This window comes from Carcharhinus amblyrhynchos, chromosome 30 (assembly GCF_965287045.1).
Source record: "Carcharhinus amblyrhynchos chromosome 30, sCarAmb.v2.hapA, whole genome shotgun sequence".
Taxonomy (NCBI): Eukaryota; Metazoa; Chordata; class Chondrichthyes; order Carcharhiniformes; family Carcharhinidae; genus Carcharhinus; species Carcharhinus amblyrhynchos.
Window position 1 is genome coordinate 6,054,193 of NC_137353.1, and position 18,963 is coordinate 6,073,155.

The window sequence follows — 18,963 nt, forward strand, 5'->3', positions numbered from 1 at the left end:
GAGCATTGTCCACCAGGTACAAGGCTTTGTTGAATAGTCTCTATTGCAACCTTCAATGCCTATTATCATAGAAAAGATTTCGGACAGGCCATCAGGGAAACTGAAAGTGATTTTTTAAAAATGCATTTTATGGGATGAGGGCATCTCTGGCTAGGCCAGCGTTTATTGTCCTTCAGGAGGTGGTGGAGAATTGCCCTACTCTAAAAAAAATTTTGGAATTACAGCACTGTTAATGCCATTGATACTATCATTGGTATGAAATAAAATTACCTCAGCCAATGACCAATGTACAGAGGAAGTTGGGACCAAATTGTGCTAGAGCCAAAGGCTACGTGGAACCTGTTGAGAAAGTCCAAGAGAGTCCAAAGATGTGCAAATTAGGTTGATTGGCCATGCTAAGAAATTGCCCCTTAGTGTCCTGGGATGCAAAGGTTAGAGGGATTAGAGGGTATAATATGTAGGGATATGGAGGTAGGACCTGGGTAGGATTGTGTTCAGTGCAGACCTAATGGGCCGAAGTGCCTCTTTCTGCACTGTAGGTTCTATGATAATTATAGAAATGGGCAAGTAAACTGGATTATATTACTAAAACATCAAGGATGTTGCAGAGTTGTTCGTCTTCCATGCAGGGGTTCAAGAGTGAACAGAATTACAGCTTTCACCGGAAAGAATCCTTTAAAGGATGCTGTAAAGAGTCCTTTGTGTCCTCCAAAAGATCCTCAAAAAACCCTGTCCAAATGCCCTTCTGAAAGTCTGCCCAGCCTCCAATAACACCCACCTCTAATATCACTTGGCCATTAGGCTTCACAGCTTGGCAAGACTCAAACTTTGATGGTTCCTTAGCTTTCTGGCATCAGGAAAAAAAAAATCAACAATAAATTTATCCTGTTTCCTTACCATTAGAATGTCAATGTGCACACTAGTATGGAAATGAATATTCCAAAACTTCTCCCTCAGAATGTAGCCCCCTTTATAAATATTGCACCTATTTTTCACAACATCATTTCACATAATTGATTCTTGGAAAACATAATAATAACTAAGTGAGGACTTCCTGTAAATATATAAAACAATCAGACCTCCATGCTAAATTTAAAGTGGATGCAATTTAATGAAAGCTAATGTAATTTTGTGTGAAAAAGTCAAGGATTGGAAAATGAATGAAAAGCCACTGCAGGGTGTGAGGATTAATTTGCCACCTCTGGTGTTACAACCACCAATTGTTTGGAATTTTTCTGGCCACTGGCGTGCTGACAGTAAACAAGCCACTAATCTCCCTTTTCCATGCCTGAATCCTGACTGATTCCATCTTCCCAATACTGCAGAAGATTCACAGGCAGATTATTTAACTTTTTAGTACCTGAATGCATCCAGAAATGTGAAGAGAGCAGACTGCACTGTGTCAGTAACAACACCGCCCCCCCCCCCCCCCCCCCCCCACCAACACACTTCAGTAATAACTAGAGCAACAAATGCTCCGCAATATAAAACTATCCTGAAAAACGATCAGGATTTGTATCCTGACGGTCTGGAAATTGTGTACATACTGTGTTACTTATGACCAACAGCTGCAGTGACCGTTAGTCTTGTTAAATCAGACTAAATTACTCCCACTAGGTTGTTTATGAGCTGTGAGCAAGAATCCTACCTTACAACCTTGATGCCGTTTGCAGACCAATATACAATGCCCACTTTATTTGCACGCCTATAGTTTGAGAGGGCATAAAAAAAAAATCAATGCACTGCACCTTCCCCAAAGATAATTATATTGAACCTTGTTTGAATTTAGACCCTGCATTTCAAAACCAATGTTGCCATTTTTGATAATTTTCTCCTTTAGCATTGATTATACCTCTGAAGTGCCTTGGAAAGCTTTTGTGTTGAAGACACTTTATATTGCCAATGAAGAATACACAGACTAAATGCCATAAAGTTTCTCTTTGTGGATACTGACTGATTTGCTACATATTTGATTTTTTTCCCCTCAAAAATACATGACCCAGTATGGAACCAAGCTACAAAAGAGCAGAAAAGTTATACTATCACTCCTCTGAGCTGCCAAAACACAGCAGTGGGGTGCATAGCTAAATGTCAAGCTATTTTGGTTTATGGGGAAGGGGAGAATCCTGAAGGATTGTCACTTTACCATAACAGATTATCAAGTGATAACTGTTACCCAATTATCAGACATTCCAGAATCCAAAATTTAATATCCATGAGTTTCCTAATTCTCCACTCTAAAATGCCACAAAAACTGTTAGAAGCCAAAATGAGGGTGCATGCACACAAATAGGGACTGTAGTTTGAAAGAAGTAATTTTTAAATTACATTTTTGGACACATTTCAATTTTTTATTTAGCAGTGAATCAGCCAAGTTATTTAAGCACAAGTATTTCTGTGAACACCAGTGAGCTCAGATATGCTTGTTATGCCATATTTAATATAACTGATACATTGAATATCTAATTTTCACCGCTTAAGAAAAGTCAGCAGGAGTGAATGCTGCCACTGTTCCCTGGATTTAGATAGTGCTCCCATTGTTAGGCAAACAGAGTGTAATGGCAATAAAATAAGTATTTATCATTTTCTAAGTGGAATATAACAATGTGACCATTAACAGCTTACTTGGGAAGGGAGTATAAGAAAGAAAGGATTCAATGGCAACGTAATACAATTTTGTAGACTTCAATTTATGTATGCATGCAAATTGCATAACCTACCCCTACCTCTGCTTTATTCTGGCAAATTAGGTTTGTCTATTACCTGAGGACCAACATGATTCAACCACAAGAGACCATTACTAAATTAAAAGCAAATTAACCTGGCAGGCTGGAAATGTTTCTGTTGAGCCTGCACACTGTGACATTGAAATGTACAATGTGTGTCTTTTTCTCTCAGCAGTCTGTATGCCTGAAACCAGTCTGATGGACTTGTCCCACTATTGGGTTGCAAACATTGTGGAGTAGAGTGGGGTCACAGGCCAAGTGCAGGAAGCCTGCAGCTCAGCTAGTAGTAGCAGGCAATTGTGTGTGTGGGGTGGGGGGGAGAAGAGGAGGAGGAGGAGGAGGAGGAGGAGGACTGAATATCCCCATATGAAGCAGGTAACCTTGAAGGAAGTGGCTGTCCTACTCCTCCTCTCCCACAAGCACAGTTAAGGCATTTAACTCTTCCATGAAGCATTCCTTTCCAGCCAGCCAAGTTAAATGTGAGGCATGCAACCTCATATTTAAATTTATCAACTATCTCCTCACTGTCCACAAAGATAATTGAGATTTCTTCAATTTTCACATCTCATCCAGCTGAAATACATTTTTAGACATTAAAACTCATCCCATTATAAAAACTGTCTATCATAAACCACTTCCCTCTCTCCACAAGTAGATTTTAAGTCAGATGACAAAAATCCTAAGTCAAAAACATTTGTTGCAAGGGGCTTCTTTAAAAAGAGCAAATGGGTAAGAGGCATGGAGAGATTAAAACCATTAAAGGCATTTGACAAGGTGCCGCACCAAAGGCTGTTGCAATAAGATAAAGGTGCATATAAAGGTTATGGGTAATGTATTAGAGAGTGGCCAACTAACAGAAAGCAACGAGTGGAGATAAAAGTGGGGAGTGGTTAGCGACCAGTGACTAGTGTGCTTCAAGGATCAGTGATGGAACCACAATTGTTTACAATTTATATAGCTGATTTGGAGTTGGAGAACAAGCGTAGTGTATCAAAGTTTGCAGATGACATTAAGATGAGTAGTAGAGTAAAGTGTGCAGAGGACACAAAGTCTACAAAGGGGTATAGATAGTCTGAGTGGGCAAGGGTCTGGCAGATGGAGTACAATGTTGGTAAATGAGCAGTCATCCATTTTGCTAGAAATAACAGCAAAATGGACTGTTATTAAAATGGTATAAAAATTGCAGTGTGCTGCTGTGCAGAGGGACCTGGGTGTCCTTGTGCATGAATCATAAGAATATCATTTGCAGGTGTAGCAGGTAATTAAGGAGGCAACTGGAATGTTGTCCCTCATTGCGAGAGGGATGGAGATTAAATTCAGCTGTACAAGGCACTGGTGAGGCCACACCTGGAGTACTGTGTACAGTTTTGGTCTCCTTGCTTGAGAAAGGATATCCTGGCACTTGAGGCGAGGTGCAGAGATTCACTCGGTTGATTCCAGAGTTGAGGGGGTTGGCTAATGAGGAGAGACTGAGTAGACTAGAGCTATACTCATTGGAATTCGGGAGAATGAGGGGAGATCTTACAGAAAGATGTAAGATTCTGAAGGGAACAGATAAGATAAAAGCAGGGAGGTTGTTTCCACTGGCAGGTGAAACTAGAACTGGGGGCATGGCCTCAAAATAAGGGGAAGCAGATTTAGGACTGAGTTGAGGAGGAACTTCATCACCAAAGGGTTGTGAATCTATGGAATTCCCTGCCCAGTGAAGCAGTTGAGGCTACCTCATTGAATGTTATTAAGGCAAGGATAGATAAATTTTTGAACAGTAAAGGAATTACGGGAAATGGTTGGGCGGGTGGGTAAGTGGAGCTGAGTCCACGAAAAGATCCACCACGATCGTACTGAATGGCGAAGCAGGCTCAAGAGGCCAGATGGCCTACACCTGCTCCTAGTTCTTACATTCTTAATAATGAATTGGGTACTAGCCTTCATCCATACCACTGCACCCAGGTGGCCATTTGCACTTTGTACACATATTTGGGAGTCAAGAGGTCATGCATATATCATAAGAACAAGAAATGGGAGCAGCAGTAGGCCATCTAGCCCTTCGAGCCTGCCCTGCCATTCAATAAGATCAGGGCTGATCTGAAGTGGATCAGTTCCACTTTCCTGCTTTCTCCCCATAACCCTTAATTCCCCTGTCTATCAGAAACCTATCTACCCGTGACTTAAATATATTTAGCGAGGTAGCCTCCACACTTCAACGGGCAGAGAATTCCAAAGATTCACCACCCTTTGAGTGAAGAAGTTCCTCTTCAACTCTGATCTAAACTGACCCCCCCCCCGCCCCCCCCCACGCCTTATCTTGAGGCTGTGTCCTTTCTGAGCGGGAAGAATCTCTCTACCTCTACCCTATCCATCCCCTTCATCAACCCATGACAACCCATGACAACCCATGACAACCCATGACAACCCATGACAACCCATGACAACCCATGACAACCCATGACACAAATCTGCTTATGCCAAGATTCAGAATTGAAGTGAAGAAAGTGTATTGGGAATAAAAATCCTTTTATATAGAACCACATAAAAAGGATCCCTACAGGGAGCAGTGCTAACCATGGTGCCACCACAACAAGTTCATTCAATAACCGCCAGGTATTTCAGTTTCCAATCTCAGTTTCAATGTCCTACTAAATCAAAAGGTCCGGTTTCCTTTCAGTTTCCCTTTATCATTAAGGTACCTCTTTAAAAAAAAAAGCCAATATTTGAGGCCATGTATCCCATCTTATACCAATTAGACTCAACAACATGGACTCAATGGGTTCCTAATGTGCTGTATGAACAACGCTCCATAAAGCTCAAACGCATCCACCATTTGAACAAATGCACTTTTCTATTGAGAAAACGTACCATCTAATGTGCAATCCTCGCAACCAATCTTCAAATAACATTCACGTGTCTCAAAAAAATTAGTTTGATCCAAACTGTCCAGATATTCCTCCTTTGCAGTCTGACACACATCTTCCCACGCTGTTTAGCACATCATGATATTAGTATGAATTCATTGATTGACATAAGAACTAGCTGCCCTTCTTCTGCAGTGGAAAAGGGGATGTATACGAATGATAAAAAGGCATGCTCAGGCATTCTAAACATCCTTTAATTCTAAGGTGTTACAAGCTGCTGACTGCAGAATTGGCAGCAAGTTTACTTCATCTACCATCCAGCTACCCATTGATGTCAAGAGGCCAAAGTCAGCGTGATATCAAAGTTATCATTAAGACTTCAATAAAATAAAAGCAGGAATGGTGAAAAGTAACCACCAATAAAAAAAAAACTAACTGCCTTCTCAACTTGGGATGCATGCTGAAAAACTATTTTCAACTGCAACAGTAAGGCAAAAGTACAGGTAGTTACAAGTTCATTACTAGCAGCAGTTAATTTTACACAGTATAATATTACTGACTTGAATATAATTTTTCCCAAAAGTCAGACTGCACTGGTGAATGAAAGACAAGCAAATCAAACAACCACACCATTCTTCTGGTGTAAGAGGGAAATCAATTTGGTGAACTGTTAACAATATCATTCCACTTCATGTTAACCAGCAGCTAATTTTAGGCAAGTATAAGTAATAAAAAGGAATCTCCCCATTGTTCCAGATAAGGAAAATCTAACAACAATAGGTGGAACCTTTATAGCTACCAAGAGAATACAGACTAAATCAACATATGGATCCCAATGTTCACACCAGCGTAACCAAGTAACTGCTATTCCAAAAACATGCTCATAATGCTTTCCTGATTCTAACAATTTACTATTTCTGATTACTTGTGCAAAGGAATAATAGTAGGAGGGACTACTATTTAAAGGGCAAAAAGCTGCAGCATACTACGGTGCAGAGAGACCTGGGGGTCCTTGTGCATGAGTCGCAAAAACCCAGCCTACAGGTGCAGCAGGTGGTCAGGAAGGCAAATGAGATGCTGGCCTTCATAGCGAGGGGGATTGAATATAAAAGTAGGGAGGTCTTGTTGCACCTGTACAGGGCACTGGTGAGGCTGCAGCTGGAGTACTGTGCGCAGTTTTGGTTGTTGCACTTGCGCAAGGATATTTAGGCCTTGGAGGGAGTGCAGAGGAGGTTCACTAGGCTGATACCGGAGTTGAGGGGGTTGAACTATGAAGAGAGGCTGAATAGACTGGGCTTGTACTTGTTGGAGTTTAGAAGGATGAGGGGGGATCTTATAGAGACGTATAAGAAGATGAAGGGGATGGATAGGGTAGAGGTTGAGAGGTTCTTCCCGCTCAGAAAGGACAGCAGGACTAGAGGGCACAGCCTCAAGATAACGGGGGGGGGGGGGGGGACAGTTTAGAACAGAGTTGAGGAGGAACTTCTTCACTCAAAGGGTGGTGAATCTCTGGAATTCTCTGCCCGTTGAAGTGGTGGAGGCTACCTCGCTAAATATATTTAAGACACGGGTAAATAGGTTTTTGGTAGGCAAGGGGATTAAGGGTTATGGGGAGAAAGCGAAACTGAGCCACTTCAGATCAGCCATGGTCTTATTGAATGGCAGGGCAGGCTCAAAGGGCTAGATGGCCTACTCCTGCTCCTATTCCTTATGTTCTCATGTTCTTATTACTCAAAATGATCTTCAATCAGAATGTGAATATAGCACAAGACTGCTGGGGTTAAATACTTCTTATCTGTTATGTTAAAGTCACAATGTAAAATGTATTTCAGCAGCTTCATCCCAGTCGATAATGGACACATACCCACAGAATAAATGGCAACTTCAATCAAGAACCATAGGTTGTCTGTAGGATATACAAATGCTGTGTGGATGCATTAGGAGTGTGTTTTGAGCTCGAGACCAAATGAATTCAATGAGGCAGCGAAGGAATGTTACACTGCAGCTGCCTGCATAATTCCTGACCTGACAGCATTTGGTGCCAACACTAGTGTCTGGAATGCAAAAATATTCAATACTTCAGTGCTAATATTCGGCAAAAAAAACAAAATCACTAACAAATGAGAAACAATCTCGGCTAACCAGCATTTGGATATAAATTTAATCCCACAATAACTGATTTCTCAAATCTTCAACATTTGCTCCCCCACCAAAAATATTGCTCATACAATGCCACAAGCCCTTCATGGGCAAAGTTATATTGTAGATTAGCAAATCATTAGGAAATCATATCCTAACATACATTTTTCAACAGGAATTGTAGGACAGCAAATTTAATCTGATGTCCCGTGCCAGTAATCAGCAGTAATAGCTGCCCCAGCTAAGATGTGCTATATTTATTTCTGATTACTTTAAATCTTACAATGGCAGTTTTTTTGTCACAGAATTACTATTTGCAAGAATTTGCAGATGCACTTTTAGTGCATCAGCTGTGACCAGACTGGATTACATTCTCCAGAGAGCTCTGATTTAGCTTTAAATAGGGATATCTTTATGTTGTCCTTTGTACTGCATCAGTAAACAAAAAAATTCCTGAACATACAGCAATTAATTTTAATGTTCTTGTTGGCCAAGTGAAAGTGGGCACTTTGTGCAATATAAAAATCAGCTTTTATCTATTTTGCTAAACACCTCTCCCTCATGTAGGAACTGACTCAATGTGTTAAAATTAGTCACAAGTAGGCTTACATTCACACCACGATGAAGATACTGTGAAAGTCCCCTAGTCGCCACACTGCAGCGCCTGTTCGGGTACGCTGAGGGAGAATTTGGCATGGCCAACTCACCTAACCTGCACATCTTTGGACCTTGGAAGGAAATCAGAGCACCTGGAGGAAACCCATGCAAACATAGGGAGAACATACAAACTCCACACAGACAGTGACCCAAGCTGGGAATCAAATCCAGGTCCCTGGCACTATGAGGCAGCAATGCTAACCACTGTTTCTGATCAAAGACTTATGTAACCAATCTTTTGCTGCTCACCATTTCTGTTCAAGATATCTCCCTTGATCCATTCCTATGTTGCAACTTTTTAAAATTCAGAATGTTCCACAGCTTTACCTTCCTTCAGGTACTTTATATACCCTCCAGCCACTTGTCTCACTGCCAGCTGTAAACATCCTTGGACAGGCCAAAACCAGCAACCTGGAAGGCTGCCTAAAACAGATTTAGTAAGAAGTCTCACAACACCAGGTTGAAGTCCAACAGGTTTATTTGATAGTAAACGCCACAACTTTCAGAACACTGTTCCTTCAGTAGGCGAGTGGAAAAAGGTGTTGTGAGACTTTTTACCGTGTTTACCCCAGTCCAATGCCGGCATCTCCACATTAAAACAAATTGAGCCAGCAACCAATTTTTCAAGGTCTGGCAATTTTATATCTGGGTTAAGACTAGGCAATAAATGCACATGCTTCAGGAAACTAGCATGAAAAGCACTGCATTCACAATTATAAGCATCTTCCTTTTCTTTGACATTATTTGCATTTTCGCTCTATACGGAGATTTTTCATTGACACTAGTAAATCTCCTGAAATAAATCGCTCTTAGTAGGTGCAAAAACATTTCAGATGAATTAATTCTTGCAGGCTTCCAGAAATGTGGCTTTTTCTTTGCTGATTCCCTTTCTTCTGCCCCATGGGTGTTACGCTGGGTAATGCCTTTAACATTCATCCACCTCTATAGCCCAAAATTGTTGCATCTTAACTATTTGAGCATTTGGGACCAGAGGGCTACTAAAACCAAACAGATCACAAAAATATCAGCACATCCATGACTACAATCTTATGTGCAATGTGGCACGTTACCTACTGCCAAGTATTTAGCTATAAGCATACCGATTAAAAACTGGATCAAAATTAAGTCCCTAGAGAAAAACACCAGGAATGTAAATAATAAAAGTGTTAATTAATACCTGGGGTGTGCAAAGAAACAGATATTTTGGTAGGTTTAGAAGAGCCTTGTCAACATAATGAATGCTCATTTGGCATATCAAAATCAAACGTCCACTCACAACAGAAAGCAATAATATACTTGCTGTGCCAGAGATCAAGCAAAGGAATGGAAAGATAGATGTCATTAATGAAAAGACATATGAAATCTGATATTCAATTGATATTGTGCATAACGAAATGCCACACACAACTGTGTTATCAAGATGATCCCAGGTCTTTGCAGTGAAAACTGGCTTCAGTCAGGGTACAAGTTGGTGTAAAGCTGGCCTCAGCTCCCCAGATCAGAAGGAGAATTTTTTTAAACCAACAACTCGGGTTCCTGTTTACAATTGATACCCACTGACCCTCATTTAAAAGTGCATACGCGTGGTCCTGGTGTGAACAGGATCAAACTAAGCAACAATGGGACAGTCTGCTCATTGTTGACTGATGCATGAAGAATAACGACTTAGGTTAGATGAAAGACTATCCAACAAAAGGCAGATAAGTGAAAAGTACAGAAAAACAGTAATTCTAGAATGAACAAGAAATCTTCCATCTAAGAAGTCATGATCAGCTTGAAGGCAGTAGCTTCTGACTAACCCGCATGATCACATTTCTATTATACAAACAAAATTTGAAAAAAAGTTTTCAAACTGCAGAATATACAAAACCTCAAAATTAAATATTTGCAAATTGTGCTAATTTACTCAATTTAATCATTTCCATCTGCTCATAAAGAGAAATTCAGTAACACGCTTTTCCTTCCAAAATAATATTTTTGAAAAACTCAACTTCTCTCATTCAACTAACAACTAATGTAAACAGCATCAGAATTATGAAGCTATATTGGTGCCCAAATGGAATATTCAGACTGAGGATTCGAAAATGACAATTACTGACCAGATAATTAATCAGGAGCTTGCTTTATAAATTGAGCAAAATAATTACAAATTGAGTGAAAAACTGAATTTTAAATAGTTCTGGATTATCAAAAAAGATGTGTTTCAATGTTGAAAGGAAAGAAAAACATGAAAGTTGCCAGAATATTCCAAAATTGTCCGAATTGTTCATGATTCCAAAAGCAAGGCTTTTTTAAACTGTTATCTGAGCTTGCAAAAGTCAATACAAGACCAAGTAAGTACTAAATATTATTTGTTCAGTGTCCTCAACAAAATATATAGAACAGCTCAAAATATAAATAGCAAGTTTCACCCACACCTAAATCAAGTTACTTTAGGTAGTTGAAAAATATAACCCTGATTTAGAAAGTACAGTTGAATACAGGACTGGTAATATTTTGAAATGATGATTAAACCTCCCATCCTTGATTTTTCCTAATGGTTTTTAAGCTTCTTTCTGCAAGATGGTTGAATATTAGAAACATATCTCATTGCTTTTCAATTATTAGCAAAGTTTTGTCAATTCAGAATCCAATATGTAAATCCAGCAATGCTGAAACCGAACATTGTAATTTCTAATCACGCGTAATATCAAAAAAATAGCAGGGAAATTAAGAATACAATCACAGCTTTGGAGGAGAACTCAATAGCATTTTGCACTGCCTACTATAAAATGGATGAAATACTAAAATTGTAACAGAAGGACTTGTTTGTTGATTTTCATACATGCCTGGACCTTGAGAACTTGATGAAGGAACAATATTCTGTATTAAGTGTGCCATGTCTGATTTCCTAGTAGCTAACCATGGCTTGAAGATACAATAGTCATTAACTTAAGACAAAGCCTTCTCTGGTGACTAGTACGTGATACAACAGTTGCAAGTAGACTGATTACAAGGCAGCCACAATTAGTTTTTAATGTGTACCAATTACAGGTTCAAGCACAGAATCAGTTGTACCAACACACACATGCCGCTGTTATGGTTAAATAATAAATTCTGAGTTCAGATCAGTGGTTAGAGAAAGGACTAAGGAGAACACCTTACAACATCTAAATAAAATGCCAGCATCAGACAAGCACAAAAATCAGATGAAGGCTCTCGCCTATTATACTGTATCACGGCATCAGTGTAAATTCCAACATTATAGGGAGTTGTTCAACTGCACAGGCTCATTCACTTATGATCGGCTGAACTCGATTCAAACTCATCACAAAAAAAAAGACAATTCCCAAATCGAGGTTTCTCGTGACCGTACTAGACTAGATTGGGAACCAGGGTCAAATGGAATGTTAAGCTTAATGGAGTTCGAGACCAAGGAGTTTTTTGACTAGGGTACATGGACATAATTCAGTTAATGATTTAAATGGGAACCGCCTACTCCCCCACATTATAACCATACTCAGCAATGGTGATACTGGAATATATTGACCAGGGAGAGGGTGCAGTTCAAAGTTATAAATGAGGACAAAGGAATTTGAATTTTTAAAATGGAAAAAACTGGCAAACTGCACACAAATGTATGATTTTTAAATTGATTGTCCTACAGGTAGGAGGATGAATGGCACAAAACATCTTTTTATAAGCATCTCACACAGGAGAGCATACCACCTCAAATCACTAATTTCTCTGCTACTACAACCAAGATCAGGAATTTACTGTTTGAACAGCCAAACACAAACCTCCAACCCACAGGATAACATTTTTTGCTTTCTTTATAAAACATTGAGAAATGGATGACCTTCAGATAAGATATACAATGTGACTTGACACTGCAAATAGTTAATTTTATTAATGTATCATGTAACATGTTGCTCACTGTAAGATGATCTAGAAACAAAATTACTTTATTTTTTCTACAAACATCTCCAGCAACTTTCGAAGTAGGGAGAATTGTGCACACTGGAAGGAGAGCAATTGCTGAAAAATCACTGTGGCAGTTGAAGAACTGAGAAGGGGGATTTAATAATGGGAAATGAGGAAATGGCCTTGGCATTGAATAGGTATTTTGTGTCAGTCTTCACAGTGGAAGACAAATAACATGCCAAGAATTGATGACAATGCAGCTATAGTAGGTGAAGACCTAGAAATGATCCTTATCACTCAAGAAGCAACGTTACATAAGCTAATGGGCTAAAGGTAGACAAGTCTCCGGGTCCTGATGGAATGCATCTCAGGGTACTAAGAGAGATGACAGGGGACATAGCAAATGCACTTACGGTGCAAAAAAAAACGGCATGGACAAGTTGGGCCGAAGGGCTTGTGTCCATGCTGTAAATCTCTAGGACTCTAATTTACCAAAATGTGCTGGACTCTGGGGCAGTTCCAACAGATTGGAAAACAGATGTCACTGTTGAAAGGAGGTAGACAAAAAGGCGGGTAACTATAGGCCGGTTAGCTTAACTTCTGTAGTGGAAAAACGTTTGAATCTATCATCAAGGAAGAAATAGCAAGACATCTGGGTAGAAATTATCCCACTGGAAAGAGACAGCACGGATTCATAAAAGGCAGATCATGTTTAACTAATTTGGTGGAATTCTTTGAGGATATTATGAGTGCAATGGACAACAGATACTGGTGGATATCATGCATCTGGACTTCCAGAAGGCATTCGACAAGCTTCTGCACAAAAGGCTACTGCATAAGATAAAGGTGCATGGCGGTACAGATAATGTATTAGCATGGATAGAGGATTGGTTAACTAATGGAAAGCAACCAGTGGGGATAAATGAGTGTTTTTCTGGTTGGTGATCAGTGACTAGCAGTGTGCCTCGGGGATCAGTGTTGGGGTCACAGTTTTGGTTAGAATTTGCACAGACGATTAGGAGTTGGGGACCAAGTGTAGTGTGTCATATTTCGCAGATGACACTAAGATAAAAGTGTACAGAGGACACAGTCTGCAAAGGGACATAGTTTAAATGAGTGGGCAAGGGTCTGGCAGATGGAGCATAATGTTGGTAAATGTGAGATCATCCATTTTGATAGGAATAACAGCAAAATGGACTGTTATTTTAATGGTAAAAAAATTGCAGCATGCTGCTGTACAGAGGGACCTGGGTGCCCTTGTGCATGAATCCTAAAAAGTTGGTTTGCAGGTAATTGTAATTAATGTGATTAAGGCAGCAGATGAATTTTGTCCTTCAGTGCGAGAGGAATGGAGTTTAAATACAAGAAGGTTATATTGCAGCTGTATAAGAGGCTGGTGAGGCCACACCTGGAGTACTGTGTACAGTTTTGGTCTCCTTACTTGAGAAAGGATATACTAGCACTGGAGGGGGTGCAGAGGAGATTCACTAAGTTGATTCCGGAGTTGAGAGAATTGGCTTATGAGGAAAGACTGATAATCTGGGACAATACTCGTTGGAATTTAGAAGAATGAGGGGGGATCTCATAGAAACATAAGATTATGAAGGGAATAGATATCATAACAGCACGGAGGTTTGTTCCACTAGCAGGTGAAACCAGAACTAGGGAACTAGCCTCAAAATAAGGAAAATTTAGGATCGAGTTGAGAAGGAACTTCTTCACCCAAAGGACTGTGAATATGTGGAATTCCCTACCCATTGAAGTAGTTGAAGCTACCTCATTGAATATTTTCAAGGCAAGGATAGATACATTTTTGAATTGTAAAGGAATTAAGGGTCATAGTGAGCAGGCGGGTGAGTTGAGCTGAGTCCAGGAAAAGATTAGCCATGATCTTATTGAATGGCAGAACAGGTTCAAGGGGCCAAATGGCCCACTCCTGTTCCTAGTTCTTATGGCTTTTAAATTGACTCTCATCCATTCTGTCACAGAAGATGTTCAATGTCTTCTCTTACCACCCTGTTACCTTTGGTAGGCCCTGGGATCTATCCTTGGTCACTTATTCTCATCTACATACTCCCCCTTAATATCAGAAAACTGTCAGTTTTCAAAAGTACACTGATAACACAGCTTTTTTGAAACCACTTCTTTCCACCCCATCCACTATCTTTATGTTGCCAGACTGCTTTCACAACATTCAGTATAGGTGAGCAGAGATTTCCTCCAATTAAATAAAGACCAAAATCAATGCCTTCAGTTCCCACTACAAATTCCATTCCCTAGCCACTAACTGTATTCCTCTTGCTGGTAACTGTCTGCAGCTAAACCAGACTGTTTGCAACTCATGTGTTATACCTGACTCCCAAGTTGAGTTTCTAACTATATACCTACGCCATCACTAAGACTACTGCCACCTCTGTAACATTGCCAGACCCGTGCACATCTCAGTTCAACAGGTGCTGAAACCACAAGCTTTTGGTCACTTGTCCTAATATCACCTTAAATGTCTGTCAAATTTTCTTTGATAACAGTCCTCTGAAGCACTTTGGGACATTGTACTGAGCTTGTAACTTGTCCCCTTGCAAATTAAATGATGCAAATACTCGAGGGTTCAAAAAAGAAAATGCAACAGAAAGCTTATTCCTAGGTTTCCCACTGAATCTTAAGTAAATACTTATACTGCTTTTTTTTTACAAATAGTACTACGTCAGATTAAAATGAAAAGACACATCCAGATAACCTGCAAACATTAAAAGCCATTTGAATTGTGATCTGAAAGAACATCTAAAATAACTTCACATTAGATTGAATCTCAATTTTTGTCCAAATGGTTACTGTATTACAGCTACCTGAAGTTAAAAACAATTCAAAAGAATGGAAGTACTATTGTAACTGTTGATACTCATTTTTGGCTGTACTGGAAAGATAAAAATCTAACTATGGACACTGCAACAGATAGGATGGAGGAATGGAACATTAAGGGAATTTTAAAGAGATATGCGCAAAGTAAATTGAAATAACAAACCCCCAACACACGCACAGCAATGTATAAATCAGAATGCCCACTAATAACTAACACCATTAATAGAGTAATTTTGAAACAAATGTAATATTTCTCATGACTGAAAATCTCCAATTAAAACAAATCTTGCAACAAGGTACAAAAGAACATTAGACTGAAGACAGCTAGCCCGTAAATAATATACTTTATTGTAAGGCATTCAGTTTTTAAAAAGCTTTTAAATTCTGAAATGCTTTGCAAAATTGACTGAATCTGAAATCACCTTAAATAAAGTGCTGGAGCCAACCAGGCCACCAGCCCAAAACAAAAATACCACACATTAGGAATGATATCTTGAGTATTCAGTTGCATTTACACGTGAAAGTTGGAAGAAAAAAAATGCACATTTAAACTGAACTGACAAATTTTTTCCATCTATTAAGGCATTTTGTTAAAATATAAATATCAATCTGTGCCATTCAATGGTGTCCAAAACAGTTTAGAATTTGTTCAATCTTGTCATATCTGCCAGAAAACAGAGCCATACCCAAAATTCAGAAGTCTATCATTTAACATTTATTAAAATTAATGAAAACCTCTGTCTACAACAAATTTGACCAGTCAGCTCAATATCAATGCATTTTTTCTATCACAAGTTATCTTCAATAACCTTTCATTTTTTGCCTTTTATTTTTCAGAAATTGCCCTGTAAAAACAGCAAATGAAATGACATTGTGTGAGGGGTCAAAAACTCAAATGATAGAATTTAGCAATGCAAAACAGCTGATTTAACATGTGAAGTTACAAGGCTAGAACAGAAATATTAAAGTATTTCTCCAATGTTACTTCAGCACTCAGCAATTCCTAAACAGTTGATATAATTCTATGTTAATATAAAAATATTCAAACAAAACAAGGTTGCAGCAGAATCTTTTACAGAAACAAAGGGAAATGCTCTGATTTTGAAAGAATGTTTCACAGAGGGAAGCACTATAAATTTAACACCTAGACTCTATTACAATTAGCACTGAGTTATAATTAAAAAGATACAGAACAATAAAGCATTCAATATTTCAATTATATTCCCAGTTGGAACCACTGTCAACATGTTACATACACCACCTCCACAAAACTGAATTTTCCCATCAGAATCTTATTTTAGCATTAAAAATACAGCTTGGCGTTTGAATCATTCCATTAAACTACAAGTAACTGGTACAGATCAAAGAACCTGCAATGCGTCGACTTTTATGCTTTAAAAGGATAATCAATATTTAATATGAACCATTAAGCATTTTTTTAGAAAGTCTGAATGACATGATCATTTATCAATCTTAGTGTAACACAGCTATTTTAAAATTCTGAACAAGCTCTCAACGACCATAAAAAACTTTTCTATCATAAAAAAAATCAAAAGGCAGTGTTTAAATTATTCAAACCTTGTAAAAATGACACTGGTGCAAGACTGTCCAAAAATACACAAGTGAGCTCCTTAGTCTTAGAAGAAAACGTTTTTTGTCGGGAGAAAGGAAAGCCACGAAATAAATTTGGAGCGTTTAGTCAATGTTAGACTGGAAATCCATCGGGAGACAGAAAATCCTTTAATTACTATGAATATTTAAGATTAATACACACTGCAGTTTAAAGTAACGTCATGTGGATCTATATAAAAACAAAGCCTGGCCCTTTGCTAACCCTAAGATGACCAAACCCAAAATAGGAGGGGGAAAAAAAGGAACGAACTCTCAGGGAAAAGCAGCAAAAACAAGTCGTGTTTCCCAAGGCTAGAAGAGATTTTGCAAATGTGAATTAAATAAAATGAGGGGGCGGGGGGGGGGGGGGAGAAAGAGGGAGAGAAAAATTAGATGAAGGTCGTTTCCACACCCCAGCGCATATGCATCCGATCGTCAGGCAAACAACCGAACGATGGAGGGGGAGAAATAACTAAACCGTGACAAGTATTCTGTACAGATTCCTGCGCTGCCTGAAAGATTTTAATTAAAAATAAATGAATGCCCCCTCTTCACATCCCAATAGAGAAAAGGGGGGGGGGAGGGAAGAAGGGAGATTGGGGTTCCTCATCCCAAATATAGATCAATGAATAACTGATTTTAATTTAAAAGGCTATGCACCCGCATGATCTCTTGAAGACAAATAAAAATAGATGAAGATAAATGTTTTTCCTCCTCATCCACAAGAACATGGCCGGTGCCAAGCAGGGATGATTTGCAGAGGAGCAACAAAACAACACCAAAAAAAAACCCCAAACAGCGGGTCAGTCACCGAGGCAGGGATTCTCCTCACCTTTGCCGGCGGACACGGCGATGGATAGGGTCAATAAGAGGCAGGATATCAAGGCGGACAATTTACACCTGACGGGATTCATGCTGCTCCCACTCCCGCCGCCCGGCTGCCGATCACTAAAATGGCGGCGCCTCCGCTCAGCCGCTCACGACCCGCAGCCCCGCCCGCCCGGCGCGAGCCGCCGCTGACGTCACCCTCCCGCAGTCCCGCCCCGCCCGGCCCGAGCCGCCGTTGACGTCATCCCCGCAGCCCCGCCTCCACGCCCCGACGCTGACGTCACCGCCGCCGGCCTCTCTCCCCGTCGCTCTACGCCGGCGGCTGACGTCACCCCTCAGCCCCGTTCCCTGCCAGCGCCCCCTGACGTCATCCATTTGGCCCCGTCTACCTCTCGCTGTCTCTGACATCATGTCTCCCCAGCTGGGAGCCTCACGTGACAGCTCAAGGGACAAGGGCTGCCAGGGTCAGGCCATTCAGCCCCTCAACCACAACAACAACTTATTCTATTAGCAACTTATTTGAGGTGAGAAATTTGTGAGCGCCTTTAATAACAGCAACAAACATATTCATCTAAACTAAAGCAATAGTTTCCTGCAATCCCCTTTAGAGCCATTGGCTTCCAAAGGCTAATCACAACCTTGAAGCCTTACTTGTAAAGAGCTACTTGGCTTCTGGGCACCTACCAAACAGGAACCCAGGGAATGAATTAAATTGATTGTTGCATTACTGTGCCATAAAGATTTCATCTGTTCCAATTGGAAGCACGGTCCCAAGTCTCAAGGAAACACCTGGAAGGCCAGCCTCATCCATTGCTCCAGCTCTTTCCTATGTTTTAGGAAACAGCATGTGTGAGGAATAAAATGGAGAAAATTTGTTGTGGGAATAGGGCTTGGATGGGATTGTGATCGGTGCAGACTCGATGGGCTAATGGCCTCTTTCTGCACTGTAAGGATTCCATGATTCTATGATATATGTATTAAAGGGATGAACTTGGATAAGCCAATTTTTTTTATCTGTATTTTTCTTATGTTATAATGGCTTTAATGTATCCAAAGATATTTTATTCATAGAATCCCAACAGTGCAGAAGGAGGCCCTTCGGCTGGTCAAGTTTGCACCAACAACAATCCCACCCAGGTCCTATCCCAGTAGCCCCACATATTTATCCTGCTAATTCTCCTGACACTAAGGGTCAATTTAATATAGTCAATAAACCTAACCCACACATTTTTGGACTGAAACAGAGCACCTGGAGGAAACCCACACAGACACAGGGAGAATGTGCAAACGCCACACAAACAGTGACCCAAGCTGCAAATCGAACCCAGGTCCCTGGCGCTGTGAAGCAGCAGTGCCAACAACTGTGCCACCGTGCTACTCATTATTAT

The 18,963-nt window shown here is 40.1% G+C and overlaps 1 protein-coding gene across 4 annotated transcripts in view; it reads right to left on the minus strand.

The window, feature by feature from the left end:
* The window catches only part of clstn1 (calsyntenin 1), a 73,637-nt gene extending 55,924 nt beyond the window's left edge, over nucleotides 1–17,713 (minus strand). For 3 of the 4 annotated variants that reach the window (XM_080215305.1, XM_080215303.1, XM_080215304.1), the window contains exon 1: nucleotides 17,580–17,712. In XM_080215305.1, the coding sequence (XP_080071431.1) occupies nucleotides 17,580–17,661 (82 nt within the window). In that variant the 5' untranslated portion in view covers nucleotides 17,662–17,712. Of the gene's footprint in view, nucleotides 1–17,579 lie in introns of all 4 variants that reach the window. The other variant, XM_080215302.1, reaches the window with a different exon arrangement.
* Nucleotides 17,714–18,963: the final 1,250 nt, after the last annotated feature.